This window comes from Tarenaya hassleriana, unplaced genomic scaffold, assembly GCF_000463585.1.
Source record: "Tarenaya hassleriana unplaced genomic scaffold, ASM46358v1 Cleome61, whole genome shotgun sequence".
NCBI classification, from domain to species: Eukaryota; Viridiplantae; Streptophyta; class Magnoliopsida; order Brassicales; family Cleomaceae; genus Tarenaya; species Tarenaya hassleriana.
The window spans coordinates 169,115-194,525 of NW_010968608.1; the positions used below are offsets into that span (position 1 = coordinate 169,115).

The window sequence follows — 25,411 nt, forward strand, 5'->3', positions numbered from 1 at the left end:
TATAATAAAATCAAAATAAATTTTTTTTAGTATTTTTTATTTGATAATTTTTTAATTAAAATTAATATTTGATAATTTTTTTTAACAAATTTAAAATAAAATATTATTTTAAAATAATTTATATAACTGATAATTTTTTTATTTAAAATAACAATTGAGAATTTATTATAATAAATTTTAAATAAAAATGTTTTGAAAAGTAAGATAACCAATGGCTATTTTGGCTTTATCCCAGTATAATTTTCTTAAAAAAACATAATATTTAAAAATAATAAAAGAAAAAGGGTATGAAATGAGATTATTAACAAAAATGAAACCTCCCCTCATACATTTCAAAGGGCAAAGCTCTTTCCCCCACTGTGTGTGTATATATATATACTCATTGCCCATATTTGCTCTCTTCTTCTCAAAACCACAAATCCACATGACGACACAAGAACATTAGAACTTAGAACTCATGAGCAAATCAACCTCCATTGTTTTTTTACCAATGATCAGATTTCGATCGATACCTATGCAAAAAACTAACGTTTTCTATGACTTGAAGTTTCGGGAAGCTCTGAAGAAGAGCGTTCTGACTCAGCTAGTGGGGAGTGCTTTGTGGGCAGAGGGGATGAAACGGAAGAGGATGAGGAAGATGAGGATGCCCCGGAATGAGGGGAATGACGGTCACCGAGCCCACGCTCTCCAAAAATGAAATCAGCAAAGTCGTCAATGCTAGTGGAATCTCTCGTGCTCTCGGTGCTACAAGAGCATTCATCCGAGTTGCTGTCAAAGAGAGAGGAACTATCGCTCGATGAATCCTCTTCTAAAATCCTCTGCAGTCTGTGGAATTTGGAGTAAAATGACTGAATGCTGTTTCCTCCACCCTCGGGGATTTTAGAGGACGGAGTGGAAGCAGGCCGTGGTAGAGGAGCAGTACTTTTCCCGATGATCTTAGGCAGTGGCATATTGCGGTTTTTATTGGTAGATACTGATTTGGTACAGACTGTGCTTGGAGGTCTTGGAGAGCACCTGCAGTTAATTAATTGGATTTTTACTAATTCCGCAATTAGATCGAGGAGAAGAGTTCGAGTTCTTATCCATAATCGAAAAGAGAATGCAAGAATTACCGTGCGTAGAACAGCATATACGCTCCTTTTGTCAAGACCCTTTCGAGTTCAGAAGTTACTACCTAGAAAAAATAATACAACACGACAAGATTTCAACACAAGCTATCATTTCCACACACAAGATACATGTAAAAAACACTATTTAAAAAGTATCGGTGAACAGCTTACCGTGCTATCATCGGCTTTGTACCACTTGTTTTGACTGTTTTTGATATAACACACGTAGTGGCCAGAAAATGCAGCATTCATGATATCCAAGTGAACGATAACTCCATAAAGTTTATAGACATGTGGCTTATCGCTTCTTCCGCTCACATATGGAGCCAAATCTAATGTCTCCGAAAACCTAATCAACTTATTAAGCTTCCCGAATTTCCCTGACTGCAGAATTGTGAGTTGTGAGAAACCTAATCAAGAGACATCAACCAGTTCCCATTGATCATAGGAATTACCTGGAATCTTTTTAGTGCAATTGTAAGGACATTGGGAGGCTCGAGTATTTTCAGCTTCTTTTTGGCCCTCTCATAGGATTTACACCTTCTCACAAAAAAGGACAAATAAACATCGATCACCCACCAACCCTCTCAAGCAATCCTGGCTATACCATTTCGAATATAACAACAATTCACAAGAGAATGGTTGTTCAATAAGTAAGAACCGAGGAATTAATAGACCATCAAAATACTCCAAGTTTTATGGACTTGTTTGATTGGAGAGTAAACTTCGTTCAGCTAGGAAATTAATTCTATGAGCTATATAGCAGATGAGAAACATGACAAGGCTAAATCAATTGCAACGACGCAAACTCCATAACAGATGAGTACAAACATAAATACGGCAATAAAATGGTATAATCCATTCCATGAAACAGTGCCATCTCGACAGGAGGAGAGAAAATGCTCACCAACCTGCCACATTTGTACTTGTTTTCTCCATCCAAAATCTCAGTCCTTGTAAATCGTCGCAGAGCATCATCCAAAGTGCTAACGTCCCCGTCAACCTCAACTGTAAGATCCATCATTTTCTCACACCGCTCAGACTTCCCTTGACATTTCATGCATTTAACCTTCACATAATAACAATTTCTTTTAGAAAAGATAAGCAACAAGGACCAGTGTTATTCCAACTTTAACTCCTGAAAATTTTGAGTTTAGATAGCAAAAAACCCGAAGAGGTGATGATACCTTAGAGCGGAGGTATCCCCCAAATGTCAGACCTATTAAGGTTGTCTCCTCTAGTTTTGCAGTCTCCAACATAGCATGTTTAGATTCCTTAAGGCACACAGACTGCATTGTGTCTACAACATACCTGAAAATCATAAATAAAACGGAAACGAATATGAAATCATAGACGGTTCTTTCAGATGTTGTATTTCAAAAATAGCTATAACCTATGGATATCTGCATATCGGAATGCCAGCTCACCTAAGGAATTCATGTGCGTCTTCTTCTTTGCCGTTGCCAAGACAGATTCCGATATTTTGCAGCTGAGCCAATAGCCCACTAGGGTACAAAGGAGATTTCCCTTCTTTCGCCTTCAAGACAAGGTTCTCAAACCCACAAGTAAAGCACTGTTCTCTGTTTGGACCTAGTTGTTTAAAGGCACTATTTAGACCTTGTTATAGCAATGCTAACAAATCCGATGTTCCAACAAATGTAACACAAAGTAAAAGTACTTAAAACTGGAACACACATGTTTTGGAGTGGATTCCCTGAAGGAAATAAGCAGTCAGAGGAGGTGTGAACATCAAGCATTGGAATACAACATTGGCAAAGCAGCTGCAAGAAGAAAAGGTTTTTATAAATTAGCATTACGTTTTTGTTGCAGAATTTAGGCAGAAGAAAATAACACACATAAAACTTCAGAGAACATAAATTTTATCTTAACATAGCTACTATTTGAAGAGATTTCACATAACCTATTGCCACAATTGATGAGACCACATGGCTGCAACTCCAATTTATTCCAATTATACAGCTTGATGAAAAAATCATATGGAAAGAGGCCCTGCGAATCTCAAACAGATTGCAAGAAAAAAAATTTGTCAGGATTTGTTTATAGCAGGACCAAGTGCTTAGGGCAATAGCATCTCAGTGATTACCTTATGGCTATGTTTTCGTGTTATCTCATTTCCAGTTAATAGTTTATACTGATTTGATGACTTCGGCGTAGTCCACTGATCTACAACTTTCAATACAGATGCCTTGAAGCCATTTTCTTCATGTAAAGAATTTGTAACATGCAAGGTCACAGCATTCCGTTTCTGAATATCAGGAACTCTCCCAGATTTTGTAAGATGAGAAGGTTCCACATCATCAGAAGTTTTGCCTGTATCCGCATTCTTTGATGCGAAATGGGTAAATTCCCCAGTCTTCCGGGCATCAGAAGCCCTGTCATTTTCCTTATCGGCGCTCTTCAACTTTTCAAGGGCCACAAATGATAAAACAGTGTTGTCCAAAGGACACACAGATGTAGGAACTTCTCTGACAACAGATGCTGGAGTAGCAGAAGATATTGTCGATAATGAAGTTTTAACTTTGGGGGAAGAAGTGTAGCAACCACGGCTTGAGCCACTTGTAGCTTTTTTGGAGCTTCTTGATAGAATTCTATCATTAGCTTTATCAGTCTCTAATGCTGTCAGGGAAATTTCATCTGAAATGTTACTCTTCGCCTTAGAAACATTGTCAGGATCAGTTGAGGTTACTGTGAACGTTCTAATAGAGAAGGGCATAGAGGAACATGTATCAGATAAGCTCTCTTCATCAGCTCCATCAGATTTGGACGATCCAAAACAATCACTAGGATCACTTACACATTCTATTGTTCCAAGAGCCCTACCCCAGAAACCAGATGACATCGCAGGAGACTGGTCAGTGGATCCTCGATGCCTATCCATAACACTAGCGCGCAAGCAACTGGATCGGCTCTGGTTCTCCTCAACATTACCCCCTAGTTTACTCTGACTTAATGTAGCCATATTCGCAAGATTATCAACTGACTCAACCAAATGAGTAAACTTAGGAGACATCGGCTCAGATGGAACCGCATCATCGGTGTCGAAACAGGTCTCCACTGACTCTACACCAATATCAGCATCAAGAGGGGGCTCTGGTCTCTCCGAATCAGAATTACTGAAGCTCTCACAGATGGAAATATCATCATCAGAAGAATCATTACTGAGAGAGGAAGAGAACCCAGAAAACGAAGACCCAGAAGTTTCAGCAACAGAAACAGCTTCTTCCTTATCTATAAGAGGGTCATCCTTAACATCTGCAATACCTCCAATCTTATCTTCGAGGGAGCTGGTAGCATTAGAGACTGCAGATTCCCTGATTGCAGCCCCAGCTGATTCTGCACACTGCAAGTCAACTTCGTCAAGAATAGCCACTTCATTTTTCTCTGCGACTTTCAAACCAGAATCACTTTTCTCATTGCCAGTATTACATGTGATGGGAGCAGGACGGCATTCATTTTTGTGGCCTTGCCGCCAGTGGTAAACCTGACATTTTCCAGAACTGAGAAGAGAAAGCACACGGATTATTATGTATATATCACTTACAGAATACGAAACACTCCACTCAAACCGTGCAGAGCTCAAGCTATCTAGTTGTCATAAAGTAAGTCCTCTACAGCATAATGTTACCCAAGTACCAGCTAATATTCGTGAAACATAAATTCAACTATACCATTGACGATATGAAGCAATTCAAAGACCACACCCTCTTCTCCCCAATCCATAGAAACCTCTTATGATTCCATGTCATTTTTCTACATCTGTTTCCAGTATGGCTAAAGAAACTCAACTCCAATATCACTTACTTTAAAGTTTTCTAAATTGTATTCTTCAATTTATGAAAAACGAGAGACATGAAGAACGATTCTGCCATGAACATCATAGAATTCCCAAATAATATCTCACAATAATTACGTAAAATCAGAACTTTAGCACAAACGCGAAAAGGGTTCACCGAGTGATGCAAAATTCGCATACCAGTAGCGAACCGCCTTGCACCGGGCACACCGAGTCGTCGCGGGGACATAGCAAACGGGACAATAGTAGCCATTAGAGACGGAAACAGAGCTGTACTCGAGAGAGGCCTCGAGCTCCGCCCTAGCAGCCTCCTCCGACGCACGAATAAGAAGCCTCCGAATCTCCTCCCTCCTCTGGGCCGCGAGACGCCATTGCCGCCCAACCACGAAGCCGATCAGAGGTACGACCAAACAAACGACAAGGGCTAGGCTTGAAATCCCTAGATCCCAAGCTAAGAGCATTTATCCAGCACCAGTAGATGAACATCCACAATATGAGACAAATTCCGAGCCCCTAATTTGACCACCAACCATAGATTCCGCCGTCGTGACAGCCGGGCCGGCGATAATTACACCGTCCTCCCCGCATGCATAGAACCCAGAAATCGGTCGCGTTGCTCCGCCAGTGAACGAGATCCGATCAGTGATCGCGCGAGAATTTCACCGGAATTCGAAATCAGAACCGGGGAACAGATTCAACCAAAAGAAAACACAAGAGAAATGGAGAGTAACAGATTGCACTTTCCGCTGTGAACAAGCAGCAACAGAGGGGAAGTTCGTTCGTGGGATTCGACTGTTTGGATGGCGAGAAAATCATTGATGGGAAGATCGAGAATTTACTGCTATTTTCGGTTCCAGAGCATGAATGCGAAGATTGAACCAAATATTTTAAAATAAATTAAATAATATTACTTATTTATTTACTTGGGTTTTATTTTTGCCACTTTCACTTTTTTGGGAGCTTTAGATGGAAGAAATGGACCGTCGAGGGGGAAAGAATTTTTCTTTGTTCACAAGCTTAACGTAAATCCGTTACTCAAACATATATTCTCCAAATATTAATAATGATAATAAACTATATTCTATTATTGTAAAACATGAATACACCATATGACGTCTTAAAATATTTTCTAAATATGTTTCGTAACGTTTACGTATTTAATTTACTATCGCTTTGAGGATATAATTAAATTTTGATGATTGATATAGGCCACGTATAATTTTTCAATATTCATAATTTTATTTCAATAATACGGGTGTACTGTTGATTTTATACAAACTATGAGATTTATTCATATCCTAATAAAAAAAATATTATTTATTTGTTTTAATTCAAAATAAACTTTAATATAAAAAATACACACACATGATTTACAGAGAGAACATGTGCACATTCATTTTCTATCGCGTCACAGGAAATTAAATATTAAAATGTTATTTTCTCTTTTTTAAAGATCTTATAAAATATATTATTTAATTTAATTTAATTTTGTATTTTTAAATACTATATGGTCGTTTTGCAATATATGATTCAAATATAAATATATGAATATGAAAGATTGAGTTCTAACGAGTAAAATGGTGAAGTTATGACGTGTGATACAAAGAAAAATGCGTGACAAAAGGGTTTTGATAAACAAAGGGTATTTTAGTATTTTTATTGTTTTTAAATGATTATAGTTATTGACAAAACGAATATATATATATATATACACTGTTACGTTAGAAAATTGGTCACAAAATAATGTTAGAAATATTTTTATATAAGTGTGAATAGAATAAGGACTTTATGGAATTTGATCACATACATGAACCTATGGAACCTTATTTTTCATTCTAATTTGTTTTCAATTCACGCATTTTTTTTTTCTTTCCAAATTGACCGATCACAAATTTGATCAATTTCATACTAAAAAAGGGAATAGCGACTTAAATAGTAAAAAAATAAAATATATTGCAAAATTAGTATATTTTGATTACAAAACATGTAAAATTTGAGATAATAACGAAATTATGTTGGTATAAAAATTATTATTGAAGGGTCATTCATTGTATATTTTTCTTGGAAAATGCATTAGTGTTATTATGACTGAAGCCCAAAAAAATATATATCACGAATTATTTTTCTTTTTGATACCAAGAAGTGATAACTTATACACAAATCGGGAAAAAAATGCATTCATTTTATTTTAAAATAATAAAAGAAGATATATGTATTCATAAAATGAAGAGTTTAAGTTCCGAAATGCAATAAACAGAACAAATGAAAACCAATGCTTACAAAAACAAACCACACGAACGTAAGCTGTGAAAAGCCAGTCGAACTCATTCATCTAAAAGCTCAAAACGAATCATACGTATATACAGGGCTGTCTCAAACAATTCCGGGACCCTGTACGATATAATTTACGACGTTAAACTATAAATTATAAATTTTTTAATTTTTTAATTTAAGTATAAATAACTTATACTGTTTGAAAATTTTAAAAGGTACAATTCAGAAAAAATACCAAATCGAAATATCCACCTCAGGGTCGTTTCAAACAATTTCGGAGTCCTGTACGATATAATTTACGACGTTAAACTATAAATTATAAATTTTTTAATTTTTTAATGTAAGTATAAATAACTAAAATAAAAAGTAACTAACAAATCTATAAATTTATGAATTTAATTTAGGACATCAAATTTCAAATTATATATAAAGAGAAAACGGTTTTAAAAAATCAAATTAAAAAGATTATGATAAAAGTTTTTAATTTTATTTTTAAAATATAAAAATTTAAAATATTAAAATGGTAATAATGTTAATCACTATAACTATTCTCTAATTGTATTTTAATTTTTTTAATAATAAATAAATTATATGAAATAAAATAAAATAATAAATATACAATTTTTAAAAATAAATAAATATGGGGTCTTCTTAAAAATGAGGCCTGTGCAATTACTCCAGTTGCACATCCGTTAAGACGGCTCTGCGTATATATGTATACATAATATGCATATATATATATATATATATATTCGTGTGTATTTTGTATGTGTATATAAATATAAACTATCCAAGATTGGATGACTCAACGGATAAGATAAGGAAGAGACTAATTAAATATCTTTTCTAATCTGGGTTCGAATTCTCATTTGACGAATAGACATTCACGTAGGTTTTCTCAATTTTTTGAGAGATATAATCATTTAAATTTTTTTAGTGAATTTCGTTATTAAAAAAATGTATTTCTTATAATTGTTTTTTAATTTATGGTCACATGGCGACGTGAAACAATTTTCATCTTTACATTAACAGTTTAACTGAGTATAAAATTTCAAAATACAACATTTTATTTTGATTGATTTATTATAGAAAATAATTCTTAAAAAAACATTGAATTTACTAAAATATATACAATAAAACTTTGGACTCGCAAAGTTGTCTACAAATACATAGAATTGCAACACCATTACGAATAAAACCTTCAGCTTCTCAAATAAACTTTTGAATCGAATTTTCAAAGTAAACATAAATTCACGCGTTCATGGAATACTGACGTCATCTCATGCACGTCAACATATTTTTTGGAACCCTAATCTCCTCTGCGCTGTCTTCGTACTTGAGTTCGTAATCTCCTCTTATTGGATTTTTGAGGTTCTGTTGGCGTTGTCTTTCACATTCATGAATTTCTTTTCTCAAAAGATTCCCGCTCTTCATGTTTTTTAACCTTTGGTCCGACTACATCCACCCTAGACCCGGGATCAGTCTTTGTATATGGACTATTTTGATCCAGAAATTATATTCATCCCCACCAGCGGAATTTCCCGCTCTTCATGTTAACAGGTGTATCAGGTAACATATTATCATTAGTCGCATTCTCTTAATCATTGAAATTCCAATTTTGAGTCAACCCCATCACCGATGATTTTTCGAACTCCAACACGGAGGAGATTACGAACTCGAGCACGGAGAGCGGAGCACAGAGGAGATTAGGGTTCCGTGATAAAAGGAGATAAAATTATGTTTTTTTTTATTTTTCCTCTTTTAAATCTCTATTTTTCGATCCCATCCGGTTTGTTTTTAAACCTAAAATCCGGGTTTGCTATTTTCTCAAACTTGTTTCCACAAATTTTAAAAAAATTACTAACGTGTTATATTTTAATATAAAATTATTTATATGTATATCAATATTCGTAGATTTTCGTTTGTCTGAAAACCTGATCAAACTGTTCAAAGGTTTATTTGAGAAACAATTAACAAGTTGAAGATTTTATTCATAATAGTATTGTAAATCTATGTATTTGTAGATAATTTTGTAAGTCGAAGGTTTTATTTTATATATATATATATATATATGTTAATAAGTTGAATTTTTTCTTTATTATATTGGAAATGTATTTTTTTAACGTGATAATAAAATCCAAATAAGTTTTGGGCTGAGCCCAAACACAGAAAGCCCATTGGAAGTGAATATTGGACTTTTACAAAGGCTCGAGAATATTGAAAATTAGGGTTAACAAATCAAAAGCGTGAGATTAATTTTCACTCGTCGTCGTCGTCAACAACGTCGCCCCAAAAACCGCGTTCTTCCTCGTACGCTCTCCCCACCCACATGCCCCAAACACTACATATACTCTCTCGCAGATCTTCGCTTCACTCACTACTCTTCCCTCGATCGAATCACTCGTTGGATTCGATCCAGCAAAACCCTTGAGTGCAGACAAAAGAAAGTTGGGGATGGGTGCCAAAGGATTCATCGAAGGTGGTATCGCCTCCATCGTCGCCGGTTGCTCCACTCACCCTCTTGATCTCATCAAGGTCCGTCTCCAGCTCCATGGCGAATCCTCCTCCGCCGTCCCCAATCTCCGTCCTGCTCTCTCTTTCAACTCGCCCGCGCCTGGTTTTCCGGTCACTTCGCCTCCTCGTGTCGGTCCTATTTCCCTCGGCGTTCGTATCGTTCAGTCGGAAGGCGCGGTGGCGCTATTCTCCGGCGTCTCTGCAACTCTTCTCCGGCAAACCCTCTATTCCACGACCCGGATGGGTCTGTACGATGTGATTAAGACCAAATGGGCCGAACCAGGATCTGGTAACCTGACCCTGACCCGGAAAATCGTCGCTGGGTTGATTGCCGGAGGGGTCGGAGCCATTGTTGGAAACCCGGCCGACGTAGCAATGGTGCGGATGCAAGCCGACGGAAGGCTTCCGGCCCCGCAGCGCCGGAACTACGCCGGTGTCGGTGACGCGATTGTACGGATGACGAAGCAGGAAGGCGTGCGGAGCCTGTGGAGGGGCTCAGCGTTGACGGTGAACAGAGCGATGATCGTGACGGCGGCGCAATTGGCGTCGTACGATCAGATCAAGGAGGCGATCCTCGAGAAGGGTTTGATGGGTGACGGCTTGGGGACGCACGTGGCGGCGAGTTTCGCGGCGGGGTTCGTAGCGGCGGTGGCATCGAATCCGGTGGATGTGGTGAAGACGAGGGTGATGAACTCGGCGGCGGGAGCGTACGGCGGCGCGTGGGATTGCGCGGTGAAGACGGTGAGGGCGGAGGGAGTGATGGCACTGTACAAAGGGTTTGTTCCTACGGTTTCGAGGCAAGGACCTTTCACTGTGGTATTGTTCGTGACGCTCGAGCAGGTGAAGAAGCTGCTCAAGGATTTTTGAGGATTTTTTGTGATGATGACGACGACGAGGAATTTTTTTTATTATTTTGATTCATTGTTCGATTTTTTTTTTTACCAATTTTAGTGACTAAAATGAAAGATACTTTTTTTGTTAAATTTATTTTGTTTTAAAAATAAATATTTTTTAAAACCTAAGAGAAATCCGAACCAAAGTGAGTGCACTTTTACTAATCAGCAATTTTCCTAATCCCTCTCAATAATTTTTTGGGCATCCAAAATTTGGAAATTTTTTTCTTTCATCTATATATTAAATAATTATTGGTATAAAGAAGAATATTGCTGACAGCCACTTTGCAATAATTCAAGCACTTGATAGTTCAATTGAATACACGCTGCAATAAATTCTGCTGCACTAACATGAAATCTACCAAAACAATAACACACCTTCAAAAGGCAAGTTCTGTCTCTAAAGGGGACAAAAAGACAGAGGCAAAAGAATATGACAAAATCAAAGACAGAATTGTGGCTTTGAAAACACTGTATCAAGTGAATGAATCTAAGAAGAAGAAGAAGAAGAAGCCACCAAGTAAGTTACCTTCTGAGTTATTGGCGTCTGTACAAACTGGGCAGGCATTTGTGTTTTCGATATGATACTCCTTCACTTTCGAAGCCTTGAGACGAAGAAATGGAATCGGATAATATTATCTCGAGAAAGTTCTCGAGCTAGTGTTGGGATTATTGCTGCTGTTTCCAGTTCCAGATCCTCTGCCTCTGTCTCCAGTAGGGTATGACATGCTGTTTTCGGATCTTCCTCTGTCGAGAACATGAGGGCTTCCCTCTAAATCCTTCTCCTTGGATGACTTTGGAGTATCTGATGCTCCTTTCTCCGAGTTTTGGCTCGGGGATCCGCTTCTTCCTCTGCCTTTATCCATGTTTTGGAGCTCGTTCGCTATCTGACTCCGTCTTTCCTTGAGGAAGTTTAGTCTTGTCGTCAACTTGGAAAGCGCTGAAGTTGTGGACCCCTGTTTTTGTCAAAATCGTAGAAACCTATCCCGGTTGAATTGAAAACGTTTTTGAGGGTGACGGAGATGAGAGGATTAACAAAAAGCTTACTTACGTCTGCCCTTGTGCCGGATTTCTTATACATGCCAGCCAGTTTCGAGCTGCTGCTACGTGATGTTTCTTGCTGATGGTTTGGCTGCGAAGATCTGCTTTGTAAAGACGCTGGATCCTGTTGCGATATCTCTATGTCGCTTTCTCTTCCGCCAACATGAGCACCCTGTGAAACGTAATCATACTCGCAAAATCATTTTTACTATATATATATATATATATATATATATATATAATATACTGGATTCGTGTTTCTGGTTATATAGATGTAGCGACAGGTTACCTCTGGAGCTGACTTATCTAAATCATGAGAAGTGCTCGGTTCGGTGTCCTTTTGTTTGTCCTTACTGCATAAAATGTTTGGTTTTTACATGGTCGTAAAGCATGACATTCGTTTGTAAGTCTGTTGATGAATCCTTACATTTTTGCACTGTACCTATAACTCGAGCTTCTCCCCTCGTTGTGACCGAGTTTAGTTTGGAGATTGTCGACCTGCTGTTCCAACTTGGCGTTATCAGTCTCTGCCTGAGCTACATCTTCCAAATCTTTCCTCAACTGTAACGACGCATCAAATTAGATATACACTCTTCACTAAAAGAAAAAAGATTAGATTTAAAAGCCTTTTCGTGGGGACAAAGCCAACCGAACCTTTTCGTCGATAGTGTCGGGAATACGTTGGTTTCCTTTCGACATGTCAAGTCCTGCTTCTAGAGCTGTCTTCTTGTCTCTCTCTTGTTGCAATTTCTCTTGCAGTCTTGCCACCTTACAGCATGGTAACCAACATCCTTATTACCGTAAATCCGTGAACATTCATATGAACAAAGAAGTCGAGTTTTATAAAAACTCAAACCCCGAAAGGAAGAGACAAGATTTGAAGTTACACATACATCTTTTTCTAGAGCTAGGCGACGCTCATACAGGGCTTTCTTTCGGCGTTCCAAACTAGCCTGTAGAACAGTGTTGCTTTTAACCTGCTCTAACACAGGACAAGGTCGTAACAGGTCACACACTCGTGAAATATTACCCGTGTATTCTAAAATATACCACTCCGATCCTTAGCGAGCTTATTGCTACCTCTTCTGAAATTTTGTTTTGTAGCTCCAATTTGGTGGACTCAAGTCTCTCGATTTCAGCACTGCAGAATGCAAAACATAGCCAGATAAAGACCTCGCATGATATAACGATGTACATAAATCGTATATTTTCCAGTCCAAACACTTTAGCAGCTTTGAAAAAATTTCATTTTAGATCAGAAATTTTCCTAAAGATTGCATGTGTCGTGACCGAAAAATGGCAGCTGTATAGATGTGAATCTTTCATAGGGATGATAGACGACACTTACTCGTCATCCTCTTCGACGGAGAAATCAATAGATTCCATTGAAAGGTTTTTCTTGGCCTGGGCACATAAAAGAAGACATGTTACTAGACTCCCATGGGATTTATGCATATGACAAGAAGAGTGTCTATGTCGATACTAAGCAAGAATCTATGACTCCTTTACAAAGAACTAGGAAAAGAGAAGTAATAGGACTAGGTCACAGGAAACTAATAAAGGGAGGAAAAAAACGCTAGCAAGCACTTGAAGAAAAGCTTCCGCATAGCATATCGACGCAAAACAGATTACTCACAGGTGTACGTCCCCAGAGCCTTCTGCTGCCTCCTGGTGCATTAGATAAAGTAGTCTGTTTCTGCACGTTTGCTACGGAACCTGAAGTTGCTGAGTTCTTATCGAGATTTGTTGAGACTTCTTCAGCATACTTCTTTCCTGAAGTATCGCCACTTTCAACCAAGATATTCTCATTCTTTTTTCCATCCTTACCCTGGGATTGTGAATATCTTCTACCACCAGATAAAAGCTTCTTAGTAACTTTCGGCTTGCTACTTTCTTTGGGGGTTTCGGGTTCTGAGCTTAAGTCTTCAGATATCTGTATCGTTTCAAAAATCATTGTCGACTTAGAAAACATAACATTAAGAAACTCAAGGCTTAGGTGCAGTTATAGAATCTATACTATGATGGTATGACTTGGAGTAACTTGATTGATTCGATACGTATCATTCTCCTCGGAATGAATAAGATTAAAACTATTTTGAAACAGAAAAAAACCGTTCAAGCCAGGATGGAAGCATGCCTTATGGTCCTTTGGATCTCTGTCATCCACATCTTTGTCGGCTGAGGTGGCACTCTCACCATGTGATCCATTAGATGCATTATCATCGTCATCGTCATTATCTTCGTCTTCATCATCACCATCTTCATCATCATCATCATCTTCATCTGAGTAGTAAGACCCCTGTGATGCGTCATCATCTTCATACTCTTCGTCATCTGTTTCCCCCTCAGTCTCACTTCCACTAACTTCTGAGTCAGAGTACAAGTCAGCTGACAAAGAACCTTCCTGCAGACATTGAACATTCACATTAGCTGGAATCAGTCTCTGGGCATAAGCTCACCATTAGTTTACACTAAAAACACAGCAACGAAGCACATTTTACATCTCCTGAAAGGTTTCCATGATGTTACAGTGTTAATGAGAGGGTAAAAAGTGTTGTCGGTTTTCATTGATTATGATTATCTTGGGAGAGTCAAAACTAACAAAGATAGGCACAATATGTCTGAGTTAACTAACAGTCTCAAAAGATTAGCAGAGAAAAACAAGCTACTTAGGAAGCCCTTAATCATAGAAGAGAAGTAAAAACTTACTCCGAAAATGCTGTCATATTCTTCTAGTAAAGTTATAACTATCGCTTGAGCATGATTGGCTGCAGCAGCTGCTTGCAGAAGTTGCATAGAACCGTCACCACCAACATCAAAATCATTTTCGATCTCACAGTCCCCAGCAAGAAGGGGTCGCAGAAGTAAGGGTGCCATACAAGCTGCAACAGCTGCAGTGCTCATCCGGTTTACATTTTTATGAGAAGCCACAGTCTGCATCATCATCAAAATTCTTGCAACGGGAAAACAAGGGAAGATGGAGTTAATTAAAAATTAGTTGAAATACCTATGTATGCTAGAACAATTCAATAGGTGGAAAGCACCAGTGAAACTAATGAATTTCAGTAACTTGTGGTTCAATATGAAGATCATAATCTTAGATGGTGATTAACTGCAACTTTAACTTAAACGTTTTTGTCTATAGTTCGGTTGGCTATAACTTTAAATTTGTTGAAGTCACTAAACTCCGAAAGTTTTCCTGACTTCAAATAAAAAGGGTAGACATGAACAAACAAACAAAATACAGTCATCACAGCCTGATTGATTAGGAAGATGACTGTAATGACTGTAAAAGCTTATTACAGCTTTAAAAATGAATACCAATCACCACCATAAATGAGTTATATTTTTCAAGGAACTGTCACGTTTTCATGGAAAGCAAGCCACAAAACAAAAGGAAGAAAACGTAAATGATTGGTTACTGGTATTGATTATGCTAGATCTGAGAATATGTCAGTTCGTCTCAATTTCCAGAAGCTATCAAATTCGGTCCCAAAAATACACAAGGAAAGGTAAGAAGAGGGAAATGGGAAATTAACGTCGACATCCACAGATTTAGGGAGAAAACCTAATGGAAAAATATAATAGAATAAAGAGATTACCTCTGCAATAGGCGACGATTTGGTTCAGGGAAGGTTTCACAAATAGCTGCACTCATAGCATTGACTCTATTGCTACGATCAGTACCTGATCATCATACAATTTGCATCAAGCACCAGAAAAATGGTGAAATGATAAGTTACAAAAAGACGAGGTCAATGACCCCTTTTAGACATATATATGCATGTGTTAAAACCAGATCTTGTAAAAGTAAAATGACCAGATAAAAACTGACTCAAGGGAAAGAAGATTTGTTTATAGCTGCAGTTCATCTCATCACCGGCTTCTTTAACAGTAATCATTCTTAAACAAAACGAAACCAGTATAGACTTCATCCGACTTAGCAAATGCAATGTCTCCTTGCAGGAACTCGCTAGATTCCATTCCCAAGACTGCTCATAATGAACCAAGTTCAAGACTACAATGGAATATTATTTCATCTCGAGCAGAACAAAGAAAAGGTAATCCTAACTAGAATTCTTATATGAACATAGAGAGGTCCTGAGTTCTGCATGGCAATATATGTGTCTTTGTGCCATTTTCCACTTAAGGAAATGTGATTGTTCTTTAATGGAGAAAATAAGACGATTGAAATAAGCGATGTAAATCTGCAGAGAGAGTGCTTATGTTACAAAATAATGTATCCTGGTTTTGTGGAGTACTAAAGGACCTTAGTAAAAACACACCAGATGAAAATCATAGACTTACGGCAAGCTTCCAGAAGGGCATTGCAACAAGATGCAGGCACCGGTGAGGAAGGCAACTCTCTGAGAAAATACTGGAGAGGCATATCGCTAAAGTTAGATAGTTTCAAAGTGAAGGAATTAAATCAGCGTAGCAGTGACAAGTAGCATGTACCTTAACACAATCAGCAATTACATGAGCATCTTCCCCTGGTAAGAAAACATTTTTTCCTGAACCAAGTAACTGTACGTATTACCATTTTTTATAGAGGGCCAAGCAAAGGGATAATTAATACTCGCAATTATGCATATACGCATATACAAGTGAAGCTCAAACCTTGCTCATATTCGCGAATTCGGTGTTCAACATCATCGACATCAGCAGCTTGTCTCAAGATACCTTCTACCTTGACACCTGCAATAAGTATTTTCCTTTTCAAATTTACATGAACGAAATGAGGCAGTAAATTAAGCTGCCAACTCAGAGTTTACTATTAAGACACAAAGAGATGCAGAAAATCTGGAAAACACGTGACAATGATGCGGCATACTATGTAGAAGTGAGCCTTCACGGATAAGAATATAAGTTTCACTGAGAGGAAGAACATATGCAAATGGAAAGGCCAAGGCACTTACACAAGAAAAACGTTTTATCAGGAATTGGATACGCAGCTTTTGATATTAGAAATATACTTTTTCCTTCAATAAATTTTGTACGATAATTCAGAATTGTGTATTGATATATATTGGGAAACACACTGGGGTCAAGATTTCCACATTCTTATCTTAATAAAAATAGGCGATATATAAGTTTCATTGGCCAAATCTAACCATACGTCACTCTTTCACTAATTGCCCAAGAAGCCTAGAACCCAACGCCTGCATTAATGAGCATAGTATTGTTGCCAAGTCTATCGACAGATTGAAGGATATCATCAAATACAGAAACTCCTATTTGTTGATTAACATCCAAGCAATCACATAAGAATCAGAAGACGGCAAAGGAAAACGCACCATGATCTTCAACAAACCTAAGGGCCTTCTCCAAGAAAGATGGAGAACCATCAACATCTTCTAGAGCATGTAATATCGGTCTGCCAAGGACTGTTGATTTTGCAGGTGTCTGATCATTTGCTGTAGATAAATTGAAACATCAATCATTTTCTTGACAAATTGACAACAAAACTAAGATGCAACCGAGGGCCATCATTAACAGTTCCATCTATTTTTCCAGAGCGGAAGAAAACACAGTTATAGTGGATCTTGCAGCTACAAATGGAATGATGTATTAAAGGAAAAAAGTGATGAAGAGATGATAAACATACTGCTTTCATCAGAACCATTCGTGGTGGCATCGCCATGCTCATTCCTCAAAATACCATTTTGACTCATCACATGGGAAGCACTAGGTGCTTGAGCCAAAGCATTTTCCAGAGCAGTTTTCCACTCATATAAATCCTCATTAGTTTCAGCCTGCATAACATTTCCAAATATCATGTGAAAGTCCATTATCAGTTATCGACTTTCTTACAGTGAATGAAGTGAAAATTACGTCAAAGGCATAATCCAGAGCAAAATTATATTGTTACTAGACTAGAGGTACCTAGGCCAAAAGCACCAAATAGAAAAAGATACACCGCAATCTACAACTTGCTATGCATGGCCAAGAGTTTATTGTATTTTGAAGTTTATTACTAATTGCAAAGTCCCATATCAAAGACTGAGGCACTCTATAACAAACCTGAAAAATGAGATCAGACCATAAATAGATCAAATCTTACTGACACACTATTTTTCCATCTCTTACTATGAACAATTTCACCAGTACAAAGAAAAAGTTGGGGAATGACTGAGAAAGAGCATGAAAGAATAGAATGTCAAAAACTAAAAGGCAACAAGATTAAACGGATGCATCTGATAATAGCAATATAGATATGACATACAACATGGAACTAAAGCAGAACCTTTTGTCACAAACCTTGAGTGTAAAGGCGCGTCCATCACGGCCATCAGGAAAGAGAACAGTCAACAGCTTTTTATCTGCCTTAACAACCACACTAGAAATTGTCCAAAGAATATACTGATGTTAGCAAAAGGACCAAGATTTTATCATGAAACATCCCTCAAAGACATTATCGCAACAAAAATTTATGATCCAAGCAATAAGCCAACCTGCCTGAATTGTTGAGGTCAATTCCACCAAGGGTTAAATTGACCTCACTTCCCTTCTGTGGAACTGCACTCTGAAAATTAAATTGAAGAATGTGAGTCATCCATTCTCTATGATAATTAAAAGTAATCCAAAAGAATTTATAAGTTCAATAGAATTTCTTCTCAGTCACAGAACAATATCATCTATTTATATATATAATACATATTTGGTAGTTCTCACATATAGATAATAGAAATGCAGCCCCGAAACCAGATGATCTGATAGTTCTGTTTACATCATTTACTCTCCTGTATGTTATTTACATTTTTTTTCTCTCCAGTAAATATTTCTGTCCCTTGTACCTTTTAACCCTATCTGGATGCTCCTGGGCATGATACTATCAAAATTATCAGATGTTGGCTGACATTACAATACTCAGATGAAAGAATTAGTTCACCTATTTGGAGTTTGACAATAACAATAATTATAGAGGATCAATAATGTTCTAGAAGACAAACAAGGAAACATTTCAGAGCACCAGTCTTCTGAATAAGAATGCTTACTGGATCACTCCGAAAGAAAACCAGTGAAGTACGCGTCAAAATGAACCATCTTTTCTTCCACGACGTCCATCCAATCCCTACAATAGAAATGAAAATAGAAGGCTGTGAACACCTGTTTAGAAATGCAAACATAGCACATGAAACATGAGTTATAGCCAAACACATCAGCAGTAAGCAGCCTGAAAGACCTATTTGAATACAGATTAGCTCGCCATAGAGTAACAGATATCACCGGTTTCAGATAAAAATCCATTCTTTTCCAAAACAGAATGGAAGTCAGCCCTAGCAGCAACTCCCATCACACAATTGGTTTCTACGGTTTAAGAAGAGCATTATAAGATCTGTAAATGGACAAAGAATTCCGTAGAAAACCATACCTTTTGATGATATAAATAATGGTCCACTCTTGAAAACCTGCAAGACATTTGCAGTTTACGTAAACAAAACCATTCAGAGTCGTAAGCATCTTAGGCGAACCCATCAAGGACACCAGTTGGTGATGCGATAATGATCCTACAGAAAATCATATTCTATTGAAAGACATCCAAATAAATTGATCATCGCCATTTCCATGTAGCTTCTTCACCAAAATACAAATGTAGTCCTCATGATTATGGGTACCAATAAGCGCGATGGCTTACTGAGAGAATGGGGCAAAGGTAGATTCAAACCCGTAAAATTTAGCCAATTTCTCCAACGTTTGAAGGTGATAGCGAGATTGTGAAGAAGCGTTCACCTACTTAATGTTCTTACAGCATCATTGGCTTCGATCATGAATGACATTCAGCTAAATCTCTCTTCAATGATTCGTTTCGCCACAAAGAGAGAGAAAAAAATTACCGTGTTCCCGGCGCCACGGTTACGCGCATCGGCAATTCCGGACTGCGAAGGAGGAAGTTCCCAGGCTTCACCCTGCAACGAGGAAAAAAATGAAGAAAAAGGACCCAATTTTCATCCACGGGGAAAATTCCATCCCAAACCCCGTCAACATCAGAGGATCAGAATGCGAAAGATTAAAAACAAAGAAAAAATCTGATACGATTTGAGATTTGACATGGGAAAAAAAAACAAAATGCAAGCGGTAGATTGGCACGGACATGTTGATGCTGCTGCTGTTGTACCGCCTGAGGATTCGAAGATTCCATGTTATTGTGAGCCACAATGCGATACACCGCCGATTCACGTCATCACCTCCGGAAAACTTACGTCACAGACACCGGAAAAAACAAACTCCGGTCAGATTAGAAAAACCCGGCGAGGAAGAAGTACAGCGACCGAGATGGAAGAAACCGGAACGAACGAGATCGCTTGGATTCGAAAACGAACGAACGAACAAACCTCAGAGAGAGAGAGAGAGAGAGTCTTCAGATGGAGAAAATTCGGGAACGAAGAATGGAGGATAATTTCTGGGAACGAGAGAAGAACATGGGAATGTTTGTTCAAAAATGAAGAAAGAGAAGAGGTGAAGCGAAAATTTTGGGCGGAAAGAGAGGAGGATTGTTTTTATCTTACAGTTGTCCACGTCATCCACTTTTCTTTGGAGGGAAAAAAATCTCATTTTTTTTTCATGTGACCCCTTCATTTGCCATGTAATTTTTTTTACCACTATTATATCTTAAGAAACTTTATAAAATCTATATGTTAATTTTTTTTGCAGATGTTGATTATGGATAAGGATAGATAGACGTGTAAAAATAGAATTTAATTAAACTAAATAATAATAATATATAAGTATATTCATATTTAATTTATTAAATAGTTGAATATAATTTAAGTCGAATTTATCAAATTCAAAAGGAATCCAAAACGATATAAATAATGTATCAATGGAACTAAATTAAAATCAAAACTAACCCAAAAACTATTAAGAATATAATATATGATTATATATTTTTACAGAGTCGCCCGTCCTCATAATTTTTTTTATATTATTATATATTTAAGGATACTTCCGACCAAAAACATTATGGATGAATGAATGTTAATTTTTTTCATTGACCCAATGTTAATAAAAGTATTTATTTATTTTTAAATGACAAGTTTTGACCAACTTTGCATCGTGAGTCAAAATAAAAAAACCCAAAAAAATATAGGTTCTCTTGCACATCAGGAAGTGCTCTGCACGACCAACTTATTTTATTAATTACTAGATGCACGGGTTATTCTTTTTCTAACGGTATAATTTGTTAATATTAATATAATGAAAACTGATATAGATTATTTGTTAGATATATTTAAAAAATATATCTATACAATTTAATTATTGTAAATCATCATTATATTATTTATATAAAGAATTAAAAAAATAAAGTTTGAAAATATGAGTGTCGTTGTCTAATTTTGTATAGGTTTGATGTTAATAATTTGTTATGAGCGTCTTAAATCTCGTTCTTTTTTTCCGATCTCTAAAAACATTTAGTTAAAAATTATTAATAAAATAATATATGAGTTATTTTGATAATGGTTAAATTTATATATTTGTCATGGATTTTTTTATGATGTTGAGTTGTGTATTTATATAAACTTTTTTTCGATGATGATGTGTTTAACGTAAGAACAATTTTTAGTTAATTTAATATAATAATATTGTTGTTGTTGTTTTAATTAAAAATTTTATATTAGTTTGTTACAAGCGAAATGAGATATAAATTTGTTTAAAAGTATATAGTTTACAACTTAATTAAAACGTTGTAAACTTACTCTTTTAATAATATATGGAGAACATTTTTTGAGTTTACAATTTAACTCATAAATCTGATTGTTCTATTGCGACCAAAAATCCAATAATATTTACAATTAAAAAATATATCAGTTCTAAAATCAAAGTATCTATTGTTTTAAATTTTATTTTATAATTTGATAAATCTAGTATGTTTTGTTTTTGTTTGGTTTTAATCAATTTAAAATGAAAGATTGGTTTTAATCAATTTAAATAGTTGATGATCTTTTTAATTCAAAATTAATAGTTTTTTTATATATAATTCAAAATTAATAGTTGATAGTTTTGTAAAATTAATTTTAAGTATAAGGTTTTCCCGTGTAAATGAGATAGACATCTTTTTTAATTTGTCCCCAAACCAAACAATACTAATAATCCGAACCAAACTCACTTTAATTAATCACATGCTAAATCACACACACATAAAATATATACACACATAAAATATATATACACATTGACTCACTCTCAATACAAACTTCTTGATCTTGTTCATAGCTCTGAGTTGCTTCATTCGCAACAAAGAACATTATTGATAGGCTTAGATGCATCTCTTACTTCTCTTATCCATGGATGTTCTGAACTGAACAATATGTTACCATTCCGGTTTAAAGAATAACTGGTATCAAAAACTGGAAACGGAAAAATCGGTCTAACGAAGAACTTATCATGCAGTGATTCGGTTCTAGGTTCTAGGGTCTTTATTCAACATGTTTGTAACCAATTCCTTAGCGTTTTCTGAAGAGAAGGAACCTTTCCAAAAACATCCACCTGAAAAAAAAAGCATGCGACTCATTGTTAGCACATGCACGAGGGAGGATCTCTGAAATGAGTTAAACATAATGATGCTTCAGCATTACACCGGAAAAATATTTGTCATAGTAGACAAACCGAGCAGAAGACAAAGCAGTGAAATAGCAAGGCAAAAGATTATGTGGACTATAATTTAAAATTGATTGGAAACAACCAAGTAGAGAGAGACTTAAATGTTTAAATATATACCAATTAAATTCAGAGAAAAGAAAAATGATGAAATTTTGGTTAGGGTTTATGGGTGGAAAAGGTAAATCGTGGCTCCTCTGAAGACTCATGGATAACCTGAAACTTCTGTTAGGTTCTAATTGTTAATTTTTATAAACCAAATACTCACAAAACACAGCATAGACATAAAACAAATCTGAAACATAAACATGTATTCAGTCACTCATAACTTACATACGCTATATACACATACGACTGCAGAAAAAACTTATTTGCAATAAAATATTCAACCCACTACTACACATATTTATAGAGATAATTTAGTAACCGGTAGAAACTTCTCAACCTTAACTGCAGAATTAAAAACTTCTAAATAACCGATTGAAACCGCTTTTGAATCACACATCTAACACTGATTTGATCTCAAGGTCCACAAACTGAATCACTCGAACCAAACCATCGAAGATACAGTGTGCTTCTTTACTCATCTTACTTTCCCGAGAAAATCCTGTAAATTTTTTCTCCCTGTTCCATGAGAGAAAACTCAAGAGACAACCAAATTTCTTATGGATACCCTCCCGTGCGATTCGCAGATTCTAAATGAACGAACAAATAAGAATTTATATCGGTTATTTATGCACTAATATTATAGAACCGCCAGTTGATTATATAATCAAGGAATGATAAAATTACCTGAAAACCGTAGTTTCGTTTTAATCTCGTTTTTCATCCCCAAACTGTTTGATATAACAACAAAACCCAATAGAATTACCAAGCAAAGAAAAATGAGGGTGAGAAATGAGGAGAAGGTTTGCTTATATTACTCTGTAAAAAAAATTACAGAAATGGAATACAAAAAATCGCAAACATAAATTAAGAATGATGAAGAGATGGAATTTCCTCAGCAACCTCGAACACTGTCTCATCTTGTTCTTCGGCTAGGGCTTCCTGAAATAGACAAAATAAAAAACCGAAAATCTCACTTGTAAGGACGGTATAGTCGCCTTATATAAAAATTCTATTTCTGGTCGTTGAACAATACCTTAAAAAAATAACTTCACATTAACTAAAGGTGAGTTTGATATTCCGATAAAACCTCTGTTTATGTAAGAATTCATCAAATCCAATCTTTTTTTTTAATGAAAGTTGGTAGTATTAATCAAAATTGGTGGTACAACGATTAGGATCTCATATCCACATTACAAGCTACCAAGCTATCACTAAATAAATCCTCAAACGGAGAATACACGAACATATGAAACCTCCGTTTATATATAAAAAAAAATCCAATCTTGGGGTTCATGTAAGAAATCTTGGTTAACTTACATCAATGGCGGTTTTAGATTGAACTCCCACACATTTAGAACCACTGTGCTTGCGATATTCATCACGCTATGAGTACTATACCCTCCTCCATCCTCCGAACATTTGAGATTCCTCTCCCCTTTCGGGCTGTCGAGCATCGAAGCAACAGTAGCCATTTATTAATATGTTATTAAGAAATCATGTCGTTTGAGTGCACCATAACATAAAAATAAAAATAACCATAACATTTATTATTTAGACAAAGAATAATAAATTGTTTATTAGTGGCTAATGAATATCACATTGAGTGTACACACAAAGTGGCTAATGTATTTGTATTTCTGGATTCTTCTGCACGCTTTTTATCAAGAGACCAATTTCATGGTCCAAGGTCAAATTCATCGGAATGTATTTTTTTATTTTGTATGTATGCATATATATGTATATATATATATATATATGTGTATATGTATTTATATATGCGTATGTGTATATATATATAAATATATTTGTTTGTATGTATATGTATATATATTTGTATAGATGTTTGTATATATATATGTGTATATTTTTTTATTTTATATATATATAGATATATTTTTATATTGGAGTATATACATTTATATTTGTATATAGATATGAAAATGTATTTATATATATGTATTTTTTTGTTTTGTTTTTTTTTAAAAATTTTTCAAATTTTTTAAATTTGTTTTTTTTCGATTTTTTCAGATTTTTTTTTTTTGAAATCTGACGTGGCATGCTGACGTGGTAAAATTTTCCATCTGACGTACCACGTCAACCGCCACGTGTCGTGCCACATCAGTTGTTAACGAACACTTAACACCGTTTTCTTATGTAGAAAATTGCAGTTAAATTGGATAGTTCGTGTATCGATTTGGCACATTTAGTAATTTGGTGTAGGTTTTTGTCAAATTAAAAAGCTCGTATAGGAAAATGCCACATTTTACAAAATCCGTATAGGAAAATGTCATTTTTTCTATTAAAAATGATATTAGTAACATCTTGAAACATTGTTTGTTTGATATTATTGTTTGGTAAAATCTTGAAATCACTATAAAAAATATATTTTCCTATTTTTTTAGTTTTCTATATATATCTCCATTGTTTATTTCTAATAAATTATATGTAGAATTGAACTGTAATTCGTTTATCTTGTATTCTTAAAATCATAACTATAATATATTGAGACTTATAATTCAATTATGATGGTCTTTCATTTCGTATACATTGTCGTATCCCCTATAAATTGTATCCTTACTTTCTCGGCAATCGAACACTCCTCACCCCTTCTTCGCCTCCCCTACCAACATTCACTCTCGCAATATCTTCTTCTTCAACCCCTCAAAATATCGAGCACATCGTCCTCTTCAATGTCAAAGATGACGTTGACCCCGACAACGTCACCGCCATAAAAATAATATTCAAAGATAGTTTGGAAACTCTCTCGTATTAACGTATTGTTGTTGTTGGAAATAACATATATATATTGTGACCATCATTTTCAATACAGTAAAATATTTTTTAATATATCAATAATAATTCATTTTTTTTATTACATCATAACGTTATAATACTATATCATTAATAATTCATTTCTTTTCATTGCATCGTAATGTTATAAAATTTATTAATCTTACCACTACTATTCACAATAATAACTATTAATGTACCATGATATAAAATAATAATTAAAATGAGCAATTTATTGTCATAACTTTTTAATTCAACGTAACGTTTTC

The 25,411-nt window shown here is 35.7% G+C and overlaps 3 protein-coding genes across 4 annotated transcripts; 1 reads left to right on the forward strand and 2 right to left on the reverse strand.

Moving 5' to 3' along the window:
* Nucleotides 1–272: 272 nt before the first annotated feature.
* Nucleotides 273–5,808, reverse strand: LOC104799803 (ubiquitin carboxyl-terminal hydrolase 16-like). Its single transcript, XM_010522454.2, has 11 exons — nucleotides 5,104–5,808; nucleotides 3,214–4,627; nucleotides 3,031–3,119; nucleotides 2,805–2,890; nucleotides 2,537–2,699; nucleotides 2,297–2,420; nucleotides 2,021–2,178; nucleotides 1,565–1,649; nucleotides 1,281–1,493; nucleotides 1,113–1,174; nucleotides 273–1,014 (listed from the first exon to the last, which is right to left on the reverse strand). The coding sequence occupies exons 1-11, from the start codon at nucleotides 5,382–5,384 to the stop codon at nucleotides 525–527; spliced, it is 3,165 nt and encodes a 1,054-aa protein (XP_010520756.1). The 5' UTR covers nucleotides 5,385–5,808; the 3' UTR covers nucleotides 273–524.
* A 3,535-nt stretch (nucleotides 5,809–9,343) lies between these two features.
* On the forward strand, nucleotides 9,344–10,703 carry LOC104799804 (mitochondrial uncoupling protein 4). The gene has a single exon (XM_010522455.2). The coding sequence runs from the start codon at nucleotides 9,652–9,654 to the stop codon at nucleotides 10,576–10,578; it is 927 nt and encodes a 308-aa protein (XP_010520757.1). The 5' UTR covers nucleotides 9,344–9,651; the 3' UTR covers nucleotides 10,579–10,703.
* A 223-nt stretch (nucleotides 10,704–10,926) lies between these two features.
* LOC104799805 (rho GTPase-activating protein REN1) lies at nucleotides 10,927–20,098 on the reverse strand. Of its 2 annotated transcripts, none has more exons than XM_010522457.1 (24): nucleotides 19,982–20,098; nucleotides 19,741–19,844; nucleotides 19,484–19,555; nucleotides 19,021–19,057; nucleotides 18,644–18,720; nucleotides 18,101–18,171; nucleotides 17,907–17,985; nucleotides 17,254–17,401; nucleotides 16,943–17,062; nucleotides 16,266–16,343; nucleotides 16,104–16,159; nucleotides 15,954–16,023; nucleotides 15,248–15,332; nucleotides 14,355–14,598; nucleotides 13,783–14,049; nucleotides 13,282–13,578; nucleotides 12,994–13,049; nucleotides 12,726–12,786; nucleotides 12,539–12,622; nucleotides 12,300–12,413; nucleotides 12,088–12,206; nucleotides 11,935–11,998; nucleotides 11,656–11,817; nucleotides 10,927–11,560 (listed from the first exon to the last, which is right to left on the reverse strand). In XM_010522457.1, the coding sequence occupies exons 2-24, from the start codon at nucleotides 19,786–19,788 to the stop codon at nucleotides 11,240–11,242; spliced, it is 2,730 nt and encodes a 909-aa protein (XP_010520759.1). In that variant the 5' UTR covers nucleotides 19,789–19,844; nucleotides 19,982–20,098; the 3' UTR covers nucleotides 10,927–11,239. The 2 variants fall into 2 exon arrangements, with proteins under 2 accessions (XP_010520759.1, XP_010520758.1); XM_010522456.1 differs by having other exon boundaries at nucleotides 12,073–12,206.
* Between the last annotated feature and the right edge of the window lie 5,313 nt (nucleotides 20,099–25,411).

Bases quoted from the DNA above. Each gene is read 5' to 3' on its own strand.
- LOC104799805 (XM_010522456.1), bottom strand. From the start codon at position 19,788: ATGGAATCTTCGAATCCTCAGGCGGTACAACAGCAGCAGCATCAACAT. The intron at 16,160-16,265 runs GTTTGAGCTTCA...TACTTGGTTCAG, and splicing joins AATTCGCGAATATGAGCAAG to GAAAAAATGTTTTCTTACCA. The intron at 14,599-15,247 runs GTAATCTCTTTA...TCCCGTTGCAAG, and splicing joins AATCGTCGCCTATTGCAGAG to AATTTTGATGATGATGCAGA.
- LOC104799804 (XM_010522455.2), top strand. From the start codon at position 9,652: ATGGGTGCCAAAGGATTCATCGAAGGTGGTATCGCCTCCATCGTCGCC.
- LOC104799803 (XM_010522454.2), bottom strand. From the start codon at position 5,384: ATGCTCTTAGCTTGGGATCTAGGGATTTCAAGCCTAGCCCTTGTCGTT. The intron at 2,700-2,804 runs GTGTGTTCCAGT...TTAAACAACTAG, and splicing joins GGGAATCCACTCCAAAACAT to GTCCAAACAGAGAACAGTGC. The intron at 1,175-1,280 runs GTAAGCTGTTCA...TATTTTTTCTAG, and splicing joins ACAAAGCCGATGATAGCACG to GTAGTAACTTCTGAACTCGA.